The sequence below is a fragment of the Solanum lycopersicum genome, chromosome 3, assembly GCF_036512215.1.
Source record: "Solanum lycopersicum chromosome 3, SLM_r2.1".
NCBI lineage: Eukaryota > Viridiplantae > Streptophyta > Magnoliopsida > Solanales > Solanaceae > Solanum > Solanum lycopersicum.
Window position 1 is genome coordinate 62,092,445 of NC_090802.1, and position 14,866 is coordinate 62,107,310.

At 34.2% G+C, this 14,866-nt stretch overlaps 3 protein-coding genes across 7 annotated transcripts; all 3 read right to left on the minus strand.

Moving 5' to 3' along the window:
* Positions 1 to 231: 231 nt before the first annotated feature.
* Positions 232 to 2,007, minus strand: LOC101263201 (pentatricopeptide repeat-containing protein At1g08070, chloroplastic-like). The gene has a single exon (XM_019212691.1). The coding sequence runs from the start codon at positions 2,005 to 2,007 to the stop codon at positions 232 to 234; it is 1,776 nt and encodes a 591-aa protein (XP_019068236.1).
* Positions 2,008 to 2,067: 60 nt separating this feature from the next.
* Positions 2,068 to 6,091, minus strand: LOC101261110 (DNA excision repair protein ERCC-1). Of its 2 annotated transcripts, XM_004235941.5 has the most exons (9): positions 5,651 to 6,091; positions 5,472 to 5,571; positions 4,477 to 4,580; positions 4,128 to 4,227; positions 3,958 to 4,034; positions 3,609 to 3,708; positions 3,371 to 3,442; positions 3,223 to 3,291; positions 2,068 to 2,619 (listed from the first exon to the last, which is right to left on the minus strand). In XM_004235941.5, exons 1-9 carry the CDS (start codon positions 5,872 to 5,874, stop codon positions 2,293 to 2,295), a joined length of 1,173 nt encoding a protein of 390 aa, XP_004235989.1. In that variant the 5' UTR covers positions 5,875 to 6,091; the 3' UTR covers positions 2,068 to 2,292. The 2 variants fall into 2 exon arrangements, with proteins under 2 accessions (XP_004235989.1, XP_010318827.1); XM_010320525.4 differs by lacking the exon at positions 4,477 to 4,580.
* Positions 6,092 to 6,421: 330 nt separating this feature from the next.
* On the minus strand, positions 6,422 to 11,655 carry LOC101257550 (uncharacterized). Of its 4 annotated transcripts, none has more exons than XM_004235928.5 (4): positions 11,401 to 11,655; positions 9,388 to 9,628; positions 8,314 to 8,992; positions 6,422 to 8,110 (listed from the first exon to the last, which is right to left on the minus strand). In XM_004235928.5, coding segments are annotated over exons 1-4 (2,412 nt in total). In that variant the 5' UTR covers positions 11,403 to 11,655; the 3' UTR covers positions 6,422 to 6,620. The 4 variants fall into 4 exon arrangements, with proteins under 4 accessions (XP_004235976.1, XP_025885906.1, XP_004235977.1 ...); XM_026030121.2 differs by having other exon boundaries at positions 8,314 to 9,153; positions 11,401 to 11,535; XM_004235929.4 differs by having other exon boundaries at positions 11,107 to 11,470.
* Between the last annotated feature and the right edge of the window lie 3,211 nt (positions 11,656 to 14,866).

Genomic DNA, 14,866 nt, shown 5'->3' on the forward strand with positions numbered 1-14,866 from the left:
CAAGTAATCCTTCCATCAAAATAAGAAATAGCTACCCAAGTCCGATGGCAGATTCTGAGGCCTCTCAGATCACTTTTTCCTGAAGGTCAAAAACAGAAGCTGATACTTTTAATTATACAAATGAGATATGACATCCTCCGTGAAAATTTGCCGGTCTCAGTGCTGTAAGTGTCATTATTGTGTCAGACGACGTAACATCACCTATATCATCACCTATATATATACTAGGTATCACCAATAATCTTTGCATGAACAAAGACCTCCAGTGAAATGATGGAAGCGCTTTATATCTCTAACAACAATATTTCTTTTATAAACTGCTGAAGCAAGCTTAAAGAATTGGTGGCAGTCCTGACAAATCCTTAAATTCTTCATTATCCTTAATGTAGGCTCAGATGAGTGTAGCAGCCCAAATGCCAGAGCAAGCTTTTCACTGTGGAATATCAGATTATGCTCCTTTTCCTCTTCATTAATATCATACAGAGCTATCTCTGTTTCAGGCACATAACCAGCTAACTTCAACTGATTTTTCATGTCTTGCAACATCTTATGTATTTCTTCATTCCCTGTTTTAAGTGGATCAGATGCCTTAAACTCATAAACTGCATTTTCTAGTTCAATTGAACTGCATCCAGGAATCTTTTTAATACCACTGCTGTCCATCAGCTCCCTGACTTCTCCAACTTCAGTCCATTTCTTTTTTTGAGTATGAACATTTGATATTAACACGTAGTTTTCCCCATTCGTTGGTTCCAGCTCCAGAAGCTTATGGAAAGCAAATTCACCAAGTTCTTCTCTTCCATGAAATCTGCATGCACCAAGTAGTGTCCTCCATATTATTGCATCTGGCTTTAGTTTCATAGAATGAATAATTTCCATAGCTTCATCCAAGAACCCACCACGTCCAAGTAAATCAATCATACACCCATAATGCACAATCTTTGGCTGCAATCCAAACTGATTTATCATGCTTGAGAACAGCCTTCTACCTTCCTCCACAAAACCTTGGTGACAGCAAGCGCATAAAACACCAAGGAGAGTAACATGATCAGGCTTTAAGTCTTTTTCAATCATCCTATCAAAAGTCCGCAATGCAGCCTCACCTTGTCCATTCATGGCATATGCCGAAATCAATACATTCCATGTATAAATATTTTTTAACCCCATAGTTTCAAAAACCTTTTTTGCCTCATCAATGTCTCCACATTTAGCATACATATCAATTAACGCAGTACCGACATATACATTCACTCTCAACCGATTCTTGACAATATAATCATGGATCCACTTCCCTTGACCCAGAGCTCCTAAATGAGAACAAGCTGATAAAACTCCAACCATAGTGACCTCAACTGGTGTAACCCCAGAAGCTAGCATCTCCCTGAACACATCAATTGCTTCTCTGAACATCCTATTATGCGTATAACTCGTGATCAACGAATTCCACGTAACTACATTCCGGTCAGGAATTTCATCAAACAGTTGATGAGCATCATCTGGTTGTCCACATATGCCATACATGTGGACCAGAGCAGTGTTTGTATATACATCAGAAGTGAAACCCAACTGAATTGCATTACAGTGGATGGATTTCCCAACTTCTCCACACCATAACAGAGCAACAGACTTGAGAACGCTCGGGAATGTAGAGGAATCTGGAAGGATATTCAGTTTACGCATTTGGGCGTAAACGGAAACTGCACGCGAGTGATTTTTTGAATCCGTATAGCGTCTGATAAGTGTATTACATAAATTAACATCAATGGAACGAGAGAACTCGTGGAATAGAAGAGAAGTAGGAGCAAACCCATTTGAAGAAATGGAAGAATCAATCAATTTCATAAGCGAGAATTGGTCGATTGGTTTACCGGAGGCTCTCTGTCGATTCATGTGCCTTTGGTCAGGGACTTCACACATTGGCAAATCGACTGAAGCTGAGATTGTATAAGCCCGGCGGAAACCATAGATGGATGAAAACTGTGTAGAAGTCTTCAGTGATGCTTTCATTGTTAAGCAAACTGCAAGCTTTTTGCTACATCACTACTTTATATATAGTTTTGAAATATCTAAATTTAAACTATAATAATTTATTAATTTTTCACTAGCAAAACTCCAATTATATTTTCATGTTCAAAGCACAATTTCAACTTTCAAATACTACTTTTTTTAAAAAAATTCTGAATATTTGCTCACTAATTATCTTCTGTGAGTTTTCCATTAATTTCTATGAAATCAAACAAATGGGGAGAATATAAAATTAGGAATGTTAGCCTGAAAGGAAGAGACCAAGATTCAGCAGTTGTTGCTGCCGTTCACGTCTCCTGTTTTAGCTTCTTCGTTAGTACTGCATTTCCCTTCTTCCTCTTCTCGTGATTTATTATTCTTCTTTCTTGTAATTTTGTGCGAGTACTTAGCAAAAGCAGCCGAAAGTGCTGACTTGACAGTCACTTCGGGTTCTTTCTTCGCACTGTTGCTTGTATCCACGATTTCTTTCTCATCTTCCTTTGTGTTGCTGGAGCCAGGATGAGATTCATTAGCGACTGAAGTTTCTGGAATGCATTGGCGTTTTGGCACTTCTCGCTTGAAAGGTTCATGAAAAGCATCATACAAGCGTTTTACCTGATCCATCACAAGTTCGATGAGTAAATCAAACTGAACAAAGAAGTAACTGGCAATAACATTGAAGCACTCTGTAGGATCTTAATAACTAGCTAATTGATTTTCTTTGCTCTTGTAAGAGATTGGTATGTCAATGGAAAATATTAAGAACTTCTAGTGGCAGCGACTCCAGATTCTAATAAGGAACAAATAGGTTCAAATGGAGCAAAATGGATAGTGAGGATTGTTATAGCCAACCCGACAAACTTGGGATTTAGGCATAGTTGTTATCGACTTTTTGCTTCTCCACATCCTCTATAAGACTGCTTCCAGTCATAAAGCACACAACAAGAGAGGCAGTGAGATGAGACAAAATTGCCTTATTTGCCGTCACAGATGCTGGTAGCTTTTACAACATAGTGATGCCTATGGCTAGAAAAACATGAGCTTCCTGAATATAATTTGATACAACAACCAGCAACAAAACAAACAACCTTCTCATAGCCCCAAATGAAAAACTAATCCAACAAAACCATAAAAATCATACAACCAACATACAGAAAAGAACAAAAAGAAAGAGAAAGAAACAACAAATTAGAGAACATGGATCACACAGAAGGATACCTTGCGCTCTCCTATGCCAGGGCAACGAGCAAGGTCTTCCATAGATGCATCCATCACATGAGAAAGAGACTGCACAATATCTCAATATCTTAGCAAGACTTGAAAAAAAGAATTAGTTCCCAAAAATTCAATGCAATTTTACTCTTACCCCAAATGTTGAGCCAAGAGTCACAACATCTGTTTTGTTAACATGTCGTATTGCCGTCAGAGCATGATTCAGCTACAATGAAACAATAAGCCACAATTCAGTGTGCTCATATTAGAGAGCTTAGAGGGAAAAAAATCTTCTTCAACTATTTTCTTTTCAGACAAGTTCCTCAACATAATTGAGTCATCCTGCATCAGAAAGTAATTTACTGTAAATTTTAATCAACTGATACACATACCCGCGATAGGTAGTCCCCATCCATTTGGCCCTGAATGAGGTCGGCGGGCTTATTTTCATAAACCTTTACCGTCTCCAAGTACCGTCCGCATTCTTCCAAACTAAAAAATTTAAGCAATTTAGTTGTTTGCCTAAAAGTGCCTTATACAGATGTTCAACTGAAACAACAATAACAAGAGGCGTCTTTTTTTAACTGATCTTTTTGCGGCACAGCCACACAAGGCAGGGCATAATGATGTACAGTGATGAGTCATGATAGAAGAAAACAGAAACATCTCAGAGGAATTTCAAGATGTTTCTAAGCAAGCATACCACATTATGAAATTAATATAACCGAACATAAGAGGTACCTCCATCCACACAACAGAGTGCAATCATGAAGGAGAGAAGTTCTGGTAACTTCAAGTAAAGGCTTCATAACATCTTCCTGGACCCAAAGACAACCATGAGCATGAGTCAAGTTATTGTAAAAGCATCAAAACGAAAATATGAAGAAGTCAAAAAGTATTAAAGGGCTTACAACATCAACATGGCACAAAATTATGCGGAGTCTAAAGTTCTTCTGCAACTCCCTTATCCGAAAATACAAGTAGTCTGGATGAAGCAGGTGATACCGGAGGCTACACCAGAAAATGGAAGGAAAAATAAAGAAGGGTAGAATGTCAAGCAGTAGTACAAATGCACTACTGGAAAAAGATCTCAAATTTATATTTTTACAAAATCATCTACCAAGTCAAGCTTAGTAACCAATATTCATAAAAGACAGCAATCATTATAAGAATTCAAATACAGGCACCTATTGCCAGAAACTATATGATTCTTCCAATAGATTGTGTGCAAGATGAACTGAAATTGGAAGCCCTTCAAACCTCAAATAAAGAGCACAAGTGTTCGGGCCCAATAAGTAGTCACAAACAATATCTGCAAAAGTCCACCTCACATTTCTGATATGTTTTAGCAACGGATTTCCCTTCTGCATCCGAATATAAAGAACAGAATAAATAGACAAAACTTAAAAATAGCTTGCTGCGAATATGCATATGCAAAATCTTCATTTCAGAGTTGCACCGCTAACTTTGGAAACTTGGGTTCACTCATTATAGGAAAAGTTAAAAGTTCAAAGAATCTCTTGTTTGTTCAGTTTCTAGCTAAATATATTTGCTATCCATAGTCCATTGTATACAGTTAGTACGCAGAAGATGGTTTTTTCTCTTTACAGTGGTAGAACAGTGTTCTAGTCTGGAGCATCAATCTGTTCTCATATGTACTACTATTATTTCCTTTACTTCGGTTATCTTCAATATCTTTACAATTAGTACTTCTCTTTCTTCAACATTTTCATCATAGCTTTTTATTTGTGTAAATCGAGAGTCTTTCAGAAACAACTTCTCTACTCCCACAAAGATAGGTATAAGGTTTGTGTACACCCCACTCTCCCCAGATACTCATTTGTGTGATGGTATGTTGTTGTAGTCCATTGTCATATAGCTTGGTCAGATAACTAAGAATGTCAGTTTGATATATCCGACTATTTCCCAATATGTGCAACTAGTCTTTTTGTTCAGGTGCTAAAAGGCCTACAACCAGTTTATAGAGGCATATGACTAGGACACAATACTGATGCTAGTACAATCTCTTTAACTGTGGATTTCTTAACTTCAAATTAAGACAGAGAATACAATAGGTGCAGACCGAGCTTAGCAAAACAACATGAACCAAATTCACGAAGCAAATTTACATGCTCCCGTGAAGGTGAAGGCTAATTACACATCAAAATAATAGGAGTATCATAATAGATGGACAATTTTGAGCTATTCCGCAAATGTAATGTTGATTAAATAAAAGCAAAGAAAAAGAATCTTACCTGTCTATTGCTAACAAGTATAGCATTTCGATTAGCTGAAGATGAGGGCGTAGGCGTCGACGATGATGATGAAGCAGTAACATGTGAACTATTAACCTGTCTATATAATCAAAAAGAAACTCATAAGTCAATCAGAATTTCAAATGCTACGAAGTCAAACTCACAAATTCAAACAAGACCTGGGAGTAGCGGATTGAGAGGAGGAAGGAGGCGGAGGGGAGTAGAATTCGGAGTTTTTGACGAATTTGAATGCTTGAGAAAAAGAAGGCGTAGGGTTGAAGAGAGAAGATGAAGACGACGCCGTTTTGGGCTGAGAAGAACACTCCATAACTTCTTCATAGGAAGGAATCTGTATCACGAAGCTCTTCTTCTTCTCTCCTCCTTCCCGCTCTGCGTCTCCCATTTCGTTACTGTATTTTTCTCCTTCTGCTTTCTTTTCTGTTTCGCCGCCATTTTTTCTGATTTTCTCCCACCAAATACTATCACCGACCCGGCCCGACCCGAGTAGATTATCTTATTTCTTAAAAATTGAATAGTTTCAGCAAGAGTTAAATTGGATATTTATTTTTTTTGAAAAATACTTTCATTCATATCAAACGGATTTATGCCCAAAAATATATTTTTATTAAAGTAAATAACAATAATAATATATTCAGTGAAATCCTTTTAGATTGACCAACAACCAAAAATAAATAATATATTAATAAAAGCATATTAAAATCTGGATTATTAATTCTCTAAAACCTAACTCAGTTATTTTGTAATATACCACCATAATGAAAATTGGCATTTTTAAATTTGAATTGGATTAAGTCATTAGTTTTTCTTTCCTTTTTACTAGCAGCAATCTTGACATGAATATTATGAAAAAACAAACAAATGATTCTGTAAATGATATATGTATGCATCTATAAGAACATTTACTGTAAATTCATGAAAAATGGAAAAGGTTTATCAAACTAACAACAAATTGTTGTCATCTTTGTCATTACCAAAAAAAATAAGTATGCTATACGAATTCGGGTTACTACCTGTACATACAATTCCAAGAACAGAAATGCCTCAAAAATAAAACTACTCCTATGATTCGACTTTGTGCACCATATAATATTTTCATGAGTCCAAAATACTGACTCTCAAAATAACTAATCAGCTAAATGAGGAGATAGAACGAGGTCTTCGACTGTTTTGACGCTCTTTTGTTAACCCCCAGCCTTTCCAGTCTCCCTCTGAAATGCCCTGCTTGTCATTGCTGGGATGTGGTTGCAACAGTGAGCATGTTGTTCTTATTGCAATGGGGGACCATCTCCTACTCCTCGAACAAGCCCTGCGTGGAGTTTTCCTCGATGGACCTGATTCTGATGCAGCAGTTGCAGGTGACTCTAGACCTCCATTAAACTGATGCAGATAAACAGAGGCACCAGCAGGATGTATTTCTGTTTGAAGGACCCTCCGATAGTTTGCTCTCCTAGGTTGGCTCCTCCTTGTCCGACTATGCATAGTATTGCATACTGCTTCCTTCTCTTTTCCCCCTTTGCGTGTGAGCTTCAAAATCTCATTGCAGTTGCTCCTGTCAGATATAAGTGTACTGCGATGACAATGGAGGTTCGTGAATTCTCCAATGGCTTTCTCATGATTACTTGCCAAAGAAGTTGCAATATCAGCAAGCAAGCCCAGAGTGTCATGAGAGGCTTCAGATGGTCCACCCTTGGCAATCTTTGAATTTCCCCGAGATGATGAAATAAAAAGCAGGATCTCTGCTGCAGCCCTATCGGTTTTTCCAGCGTGATCATTCATGTGGTCTATTTTAGACCACTGGACAGATTTACCAATTGTTTTGTCCAGAGAATCTCCTCTAGGTGGAGAACTTTCCTTGTTTTCTGGGCCTATAGGAGCTTCCAAGTTTCCGTCAACAGGAGTCATTGTTGCTTCACTGTGACCAGATGAAAAAGTTTCATCCTTGATGCAGGACATGTTAATGCAAGAATTAGTTGTCAGAAACTTGATATCACTTCCAGGACCTACAAAGTGACTATCCCTGCTAGATTTACCAGATTCAACTGCAGAATCAGGACTCAGGATACAATCAAGAAGAACGGTTCCACAAATCTTTCTTTCTACACCTTCAGGGAGATTTAGATGTGAAATATTGGAGGTAGGAGTGGTAAACTGGTTGTCAGACAAATCGGCAGAAGGTGCGCAATTCAAGTCCATTCCCTTCATTAAACTCATGCTATCTGAAATGTTGGATAGCTTAACAGCATCAGGTTTTCCAGATGTAGATTCATTATCACCATATTTCATCAAGCATGAGCCTGATGTGCCAGAAGTTGGACTAGAAGCACTACTGTTGTACAGGTCACTCTTCTTTCCAGTGAGACTAGAATTCCCAACAGAAGAGTTAGGACTCTTACTGAGTGATGAACTAGTAATAAAGCATGGAAGAGCTTGAACTGCAAAGGGTATCTCCATTTTTTTCCGAGAAGAAACTAGCAATGATTTGTCAGTTCTGGTTCCATTATTACTCTTATCTACAAATCCTGGAGATGAACTTGCTGTTTGATTACATTGAGGAAGTGTCATCTCAACAGAAGAAACTTCATCAGAAGAATTCATGTTGCTTATATCTCCCCCTGTAGCTGCAGGTAATAAAAATGAAATGAGTGAGAATTTCAATCTACCTACATTTTAGTGATACATTTAATTGGATCAGCATGCGACTCAAAACAAAGAACATATAAAGGATCTTATGGAAGAAATACAAAAGCAGTCATTGTGTGCAAACAAATGTTAAGAGCATCCTATCAGCTTACATATTGTATTTAGAGAATATTCAGAATACCTTCTTTCTTCAGAGTTGAGCATTCAGCATGCACTGTTCCAGATAGATCCTGATCCATGTTGCTGATTCCCTCATGAATGTTAACAGACTCAAGTGCATAATTTGGATACTCTGTTTCATCAAGCTGTATTGGTTCATTCAGGTCAAACAAAAGAAAGCTACCCCTAGGACTTGAGTTAGAAATTGAAGAATCTCCTGGATTGGCAAAGTTGACTTTTGAACTATCCTGAGGTTGAAGCTCTGAAATCACAATATTGGGCCCTTGAACAAAACTTTCCCTTACAAATTGTTCTCCATCTTCAATATCCATGTATTCTTCTGCTGGAAGTTCAAGATCCAACATTCTCTTCCTGGATGCACCGCTCTTCGAAGAAGATATTTTCCTTTCTTTTGTAACATTTTGTTCAGCCAATAAGTCAGAACTTGATGGCACTCTCTGACCAGCAATAGAATTTGAAGAACCTTGAAAAGTTTCTCCACATAGTGTAGATGGCTCAATGCTTGTGAGGTCTAAAACCATCTGGCAGTTGGATTTCTGAGAAATTTCAGACCTTAATTGTGACACAAAAGACTTCGACTCTAATGCTTGCAAGTGTAAATGATCCTCCACTAGTTTTCTCCTCCTAATCTCCTCCATTACCTCCCTTTGTCTTCTATGTACCCGATGTAGTTCATTGACCTGAGAAAGAAAACATGTTTTAGACTTGTATATGGTTCTGATCCATTCAGAGAATCACCAACTGATTAAAGCATTCCAAAGACTATTATCGCCCAAGACCACAATAATTTAAAAAGATCCACAGCTCATTGCAATTGTTTGCAATATCTTTCCAACCCCACCTTAAACAATAAAGAAAAAAATATCAGACAGAGAAAAGGAGAAAATCTAAAAGAATTTTGATCCTAGTACCCACAGTTTAATTCTAGATCACCTGACACTTCAACAAACATGAGAGGACTCATAGGCATAATTATTTTACATGCAAACCAAATTGAAGTGTTTAGTCAAAAGACGTAGATTGGATGATGACATGATCTCTTTCAAAGAGTAAAATCAAAGGCTCGTGTCTATACCTGATATCTAAATATTGCTTCATGCTTGAGCATTGTCTGCTTCAATATTTCCTTTTGATGAACTAATTCCAGGTTCTGGTCCGCCATAAATGGAGGCAAGGAAACATAGAACCCTCTGGCACCGTTCCAGGCGATATCATTGTGTTGTATAGACCATGAATTCCCACCAAGGCTCCCACCATTAAGAACTTTTGGATGGTATCCTGGGAGATAGCTTGTACACTGCATTTTTTGCCCCACCCTAGGACACAAGAAAAAATTCAGAGTTCAGAATGATATGCATACGAAACGAGATAGTTAATACCAAAACACTAATAATACACCATTATGTTACAACAGAGAAAGGAATATAGAGAAAGACACTGAAAAGTAGGTCACAAAAGGAGAGAGAACTATTCCATGATGCTTAATTTTCTTTTATTTCCTCTTAAACTCAAACACAGGTTGCTTATTGTACTTCGATGTATCGAGAGGGATGCATTATTCTCTATGAACATGTCATGCACTCTCTAATCAAACAAAACTCAATTCTTCGTATCGTGTTAATCTATTACACACTGTGAAGTTCAAAGTCCGAATGATAAACAAGTTGTGAACATTATAAAAAATTTTGGAATCAAGCATAAAATAGATTATCTGATAAAGAGGCAACAACACAACTACAGATTCAAATTTAGCAACAATTATGCTCTGGTGGAATCATTTGTCTAAAGTTGAATCCAGACTTAGAAAATCATACATACAATTAGAATGAAAATAAATCCAACATCCAGAAAAACACACAATTAGAACAAGAAACACTTATGAACACACCAAAAAGGAGACAAAAAGAAAGAAGAAAGAAACCCATCTTCCTTTTGACTTCGAAAACATTGAGAGAGAGGAAAAAAAAACAGAAAATGTCAGTACTGCAAAATCCAACCCAAAATTTGGACAAAGTCATGAGGAAGAAAGGGTCAAAAATCATAGATCCAATCGATACAATCATCAGTTGGATTATACTGATGCATAAACTCAGAATGGGCTAAGAAAAAGAGAGATGAAAGAAGAACAAAGAAAAACCCAACATTCAAATCCGCAGATATGCACAATCAGAGATGCAATCATCAGTTAAGATTATACTGATGCATAAACTCAGAATGGGCTAAGAAAAAGAGATGAAAGAAGGAAAAAAAAAGACCCCAACATTCAAATCCGCACATATGCACAGACAGAGATGCAATCATCAGTTAAGATTATACTGATGCATAAACTCAGAAGAAGAAGAGATGAAAGAAGAACAAAAACACCCCAACATTCAAAAATCCGCAAATATTCACCAACTAAGATGCACGATTATACTGATGCATAAACTCAGAAGAAGAAGAGATGAAAGAAGAACAAAAAAAAAACCCCAACATTCAAATCCGCAAATATTCACAAACTAAGATGCACGATTATACTGATGCATAAACTCAGAAGAAGAAGAGATGAAAGAAGAACAAAAACACCCCAACATTCAAAAATCCGCAAATATTCACAAACTAAGATGCACGATTATACTGATGCATAAACTCAGAAGAAGAAGAGATGAAAAAAAGAACAAAAAGACCCCAACATTCAACTCCACAAATATGCACAAACAAAGATGCATCTATGAACATCCAAACAACCCAGATGAAGAAAATCACAAAAACTAAACAACCAAATCCACTAATTGAATGAATTTGTTGAAATTACCAGATACGAATTCTTCTTCAAAATGGGTTCACCTCACAGAAAACAAAAAAAAAACAAAAACCCAGTAACAGATCAGTAATCCAAGACAATCTCCACCTCATAAACTAAAACAAATCCAACCCCATTATAGATAAGCTGAAAAAAATCATAGACAGCTTATAGGAAAAGCCAAGAAAGAAATGCTACAGAAAAAAAAGTCCATTGCCAATCAAGAAAAAAATGGCGTTTTCATGATCTGCTGGGACCAAGTAAAGTCCCTTTTACGAAAGAGAGAAAAAAAATGAAGAAACTTACATAGGAAGAGAGAGACATATATGTTTATTTGTCAACACTCAACAATATCTTCTTGTACATCTTTTTCTTTGAGTTTTGTTGATGATGAATTGTTAAGATTTATGGATTTTTTTATTTTCTTTAGATTCTTTCCACTATTCTTGTCCTTTTGTCTAATGGATCTATATGCCAATAGTACTATTTCAAACTAATTTTATACTAATCTTTTTTTAGGTGAAATTAAACTTCTTCCAAGTTTAGCATTTGATCTAGTTTGTTTTTTTTAACTTGGTATTGGATAGTCTAATTGGGATTTAATTGATTCTATCTAAATTACCTTTTAAATAATATAATTAAATTTTTTTTACTTGAATTTAATTGATTAAATATTGAAAATATTAAAAAAAATGTATTTTAATAACTTAATGATAAAAGGGATAATTTGGTTTGGCGAAAAAAAAAAACTTTGAAATATAAATTTAGCGTTGCATAAAATGATTGATCTGATAACGCATATAAAAATAATTTGGAATGTAAATTTGACGGGGCATAAAACAATTAATCTGGCGGCACTGACCAAGAAAAATTGGAATGTATATTTGGCAGCAAATAAAACGATCAATCTGGCGGCATCGATAAAGAAAATTCGGGTTGTAGATTTGGCGGCAGACAAAACGAACAATCTTGCAACGCAAGTAAAGAGACTTTAGAATATAAATTTAGTGGCGTCGATACAAAACGAGATTAATCTGAGTTGATATATAGATTTAGTGATCCCGAGAAAGAAACTGTGGGATATTAAGGTTATAAAATTGAACAATTTTGAATATGGAAAATCTAGTTTTATTATGCTTGTGAATTGGTGAAAATTTGATATCCTATCAAAAAAAAATTATAATTGAATAATAAAGTGATTGATAGATTAAGAGAAACTGAGACTAATGAGTTATGCTATAAAAATTTGACAGCATAAACAAAGGGAACTATAAAACTGAACAATTCTAAGTACGAAGAAATTATTTTTATTATGCTTGTAGATCAATGAGAATTTGGTTTTCTATTTTTTAAAATGATGATTGAATGATAAACTGATTAATAGAGAAAGAGATTAATGTGTGTTTTAATTTATGATTTAACGGCACAGTCGAAGATAATTTAAAACACTACAGCTATAAAATTGAATAACTTTTTTCTTTTGTTTGTGAATTGGTAAAGGTGTAATTTTCTATTTTTAAAAATGATAGTTGAATGGTGAAGTGGTGGATAGATTAACATAAAGTTAAATTAATCTAAGATCTGATATATTGATTTTACAGTGTCGACAAAGAGAATTTGAAATATTAGGATTATAAAATCAAAAAATTTGAGTACAAATTATTTCTTTAACTATGCTTATGAATCGGTGAGAATCTGATTTTCTATAATAATAAAAAATGATAGTTGAATGATACAACAAATTAAAAGATTAACGGAGAATGAGATAAATTTGAATTCTGATATATAGATTTGTCAGCATCAATAAAGAGAATTTGAAATATTAGGGCTATAAGACTGAACATTTTTTTGTCCGTGAATTAAATCGATTAAATAGTGAAAATATATATAAAAATTTTTTTTTAATAATTAAATGATAAAACAATTAATCTGATGGTGCCAACAAAGAGAATTGACAAAATGATTAATTTGACGGCACCGATAAAGAGAATTTAAAACATAGATTTGACGATGTTAACAAAGAGAATTTGAAATATAGATTGACGGAACAGATAAACAGTGAAATATAGATTTGACGGCGTCGACACAAAATGAGATTAATTTGAGTTCAAATACATACATATATATATATATATATATATATATATATATATATATATATATATATTATTTGACGGCGTATACCAAGAGAATTTGAAATATTAGGGCTATATGACAGGACAATTTTGAAAAAAGTTATTTTTATTATATGTGTGAATCAGTGAGAATGTCATTTACTGTTTAAAAAATAATTAAATCACGATCATATGCATTGCACATATATTCTAAGTTAAGTAATATATATACTTTAAAAGTTCAAGAACTTGAACTAAATTTTATAGATGTCATAAAGAAAAAAATTATGTTTTCATTTTTTGAGAACCATATTACAATATACCTACGACAAAAAAGACGAACACAACAGTACCACTCATGCATTAAAATAAAGTGACGGACTAACAGCGCACCTATTTTACGCCACTTTACATATACATGTCTATTTGTATATTAAAAATTCAAAATCAATCCGAATTTTCTAAATGAATGAATCAAAACTTTTCTTTTCATGTACACATACTTAATATACACAAATTTTATTCTATAATCGTAACTTATGATGCCAATAAAGAGAATTTGAAATATAGACTTGGCGATGCTGACAAAGAGAATTTGAAATATAGATTTGGCGGTATCAATAAAAGGAATTTGGCATGTAGCTTTGACGGCATTGATAAAGAGATTTTTGAATACAGATTTAACGATGTTGACATAGAATGAGATTAATTTGAATTTAGATATATATATTTAGCGATGTCAATAAAGAGAATTTAAAATATTAGGGCTATAAGATTGAGGCTATAAGATTGAACAATTTTGAGAACAAAAAGTTATTTTTATTATATTTGTGATTATGTGAGAATCTAATTTTTTATTAAAAAAATAATTTACGATCACATGCATTTCATGTGTATTTCAAGCTAAATAATATAAATACTTTAAAAGTTTAACACTGTACAATTTTTTATACGTAGATTAAATTGATAAATATAAAGAAATGTATTTTTAATAAGTGAATGATAAAATTATTAATTTGGTGGCACATATAAAGAAAATGATAAAATAATCAATTTGACAAAGCCACGAAGAGAATTTGAAATATAGACTTGACACCGCCGATAAAAAGCATTTGAGATACTAGGGCTATAAGATTGCACATTTTTTATATGTGAATTAAAATGATCAAATGATAAAAATATAAAGAAATGTGTTTTTAATAATTGAACGATGAAATTACTAAATTATTGGTCATGATAAAGAGAATAATAAAATGATTAATTTGGCGACATCGAATTTGAAATATAGAATTGACGGCGGCGACAAAGAAAATATAAAATATAGATTTAGCGGCACTTTATATATGTACACGTATTTTATTCTAAAATCATGATAACATATATTGCAAATTTTATACCGAATTTAGATAAATCTACTACTGTACATGTAACGTGTAAAAATTAAAAATTTTGTAATCGAAAGAATTTAAGTCTTATTCAAAATATAACATTACTTTTAATTAGCTTCAAACACAAACCGTTGCCTGATTTTTTTAGAAATTTTATGTTTACTATGAAAAACTTTTGACTTAACATCTTTCACTTTTAGTATTTAGTATAGTATCATATAACACTACTATTTAATATTTTTATATTTAAAGAATGATACAGTAAAATTA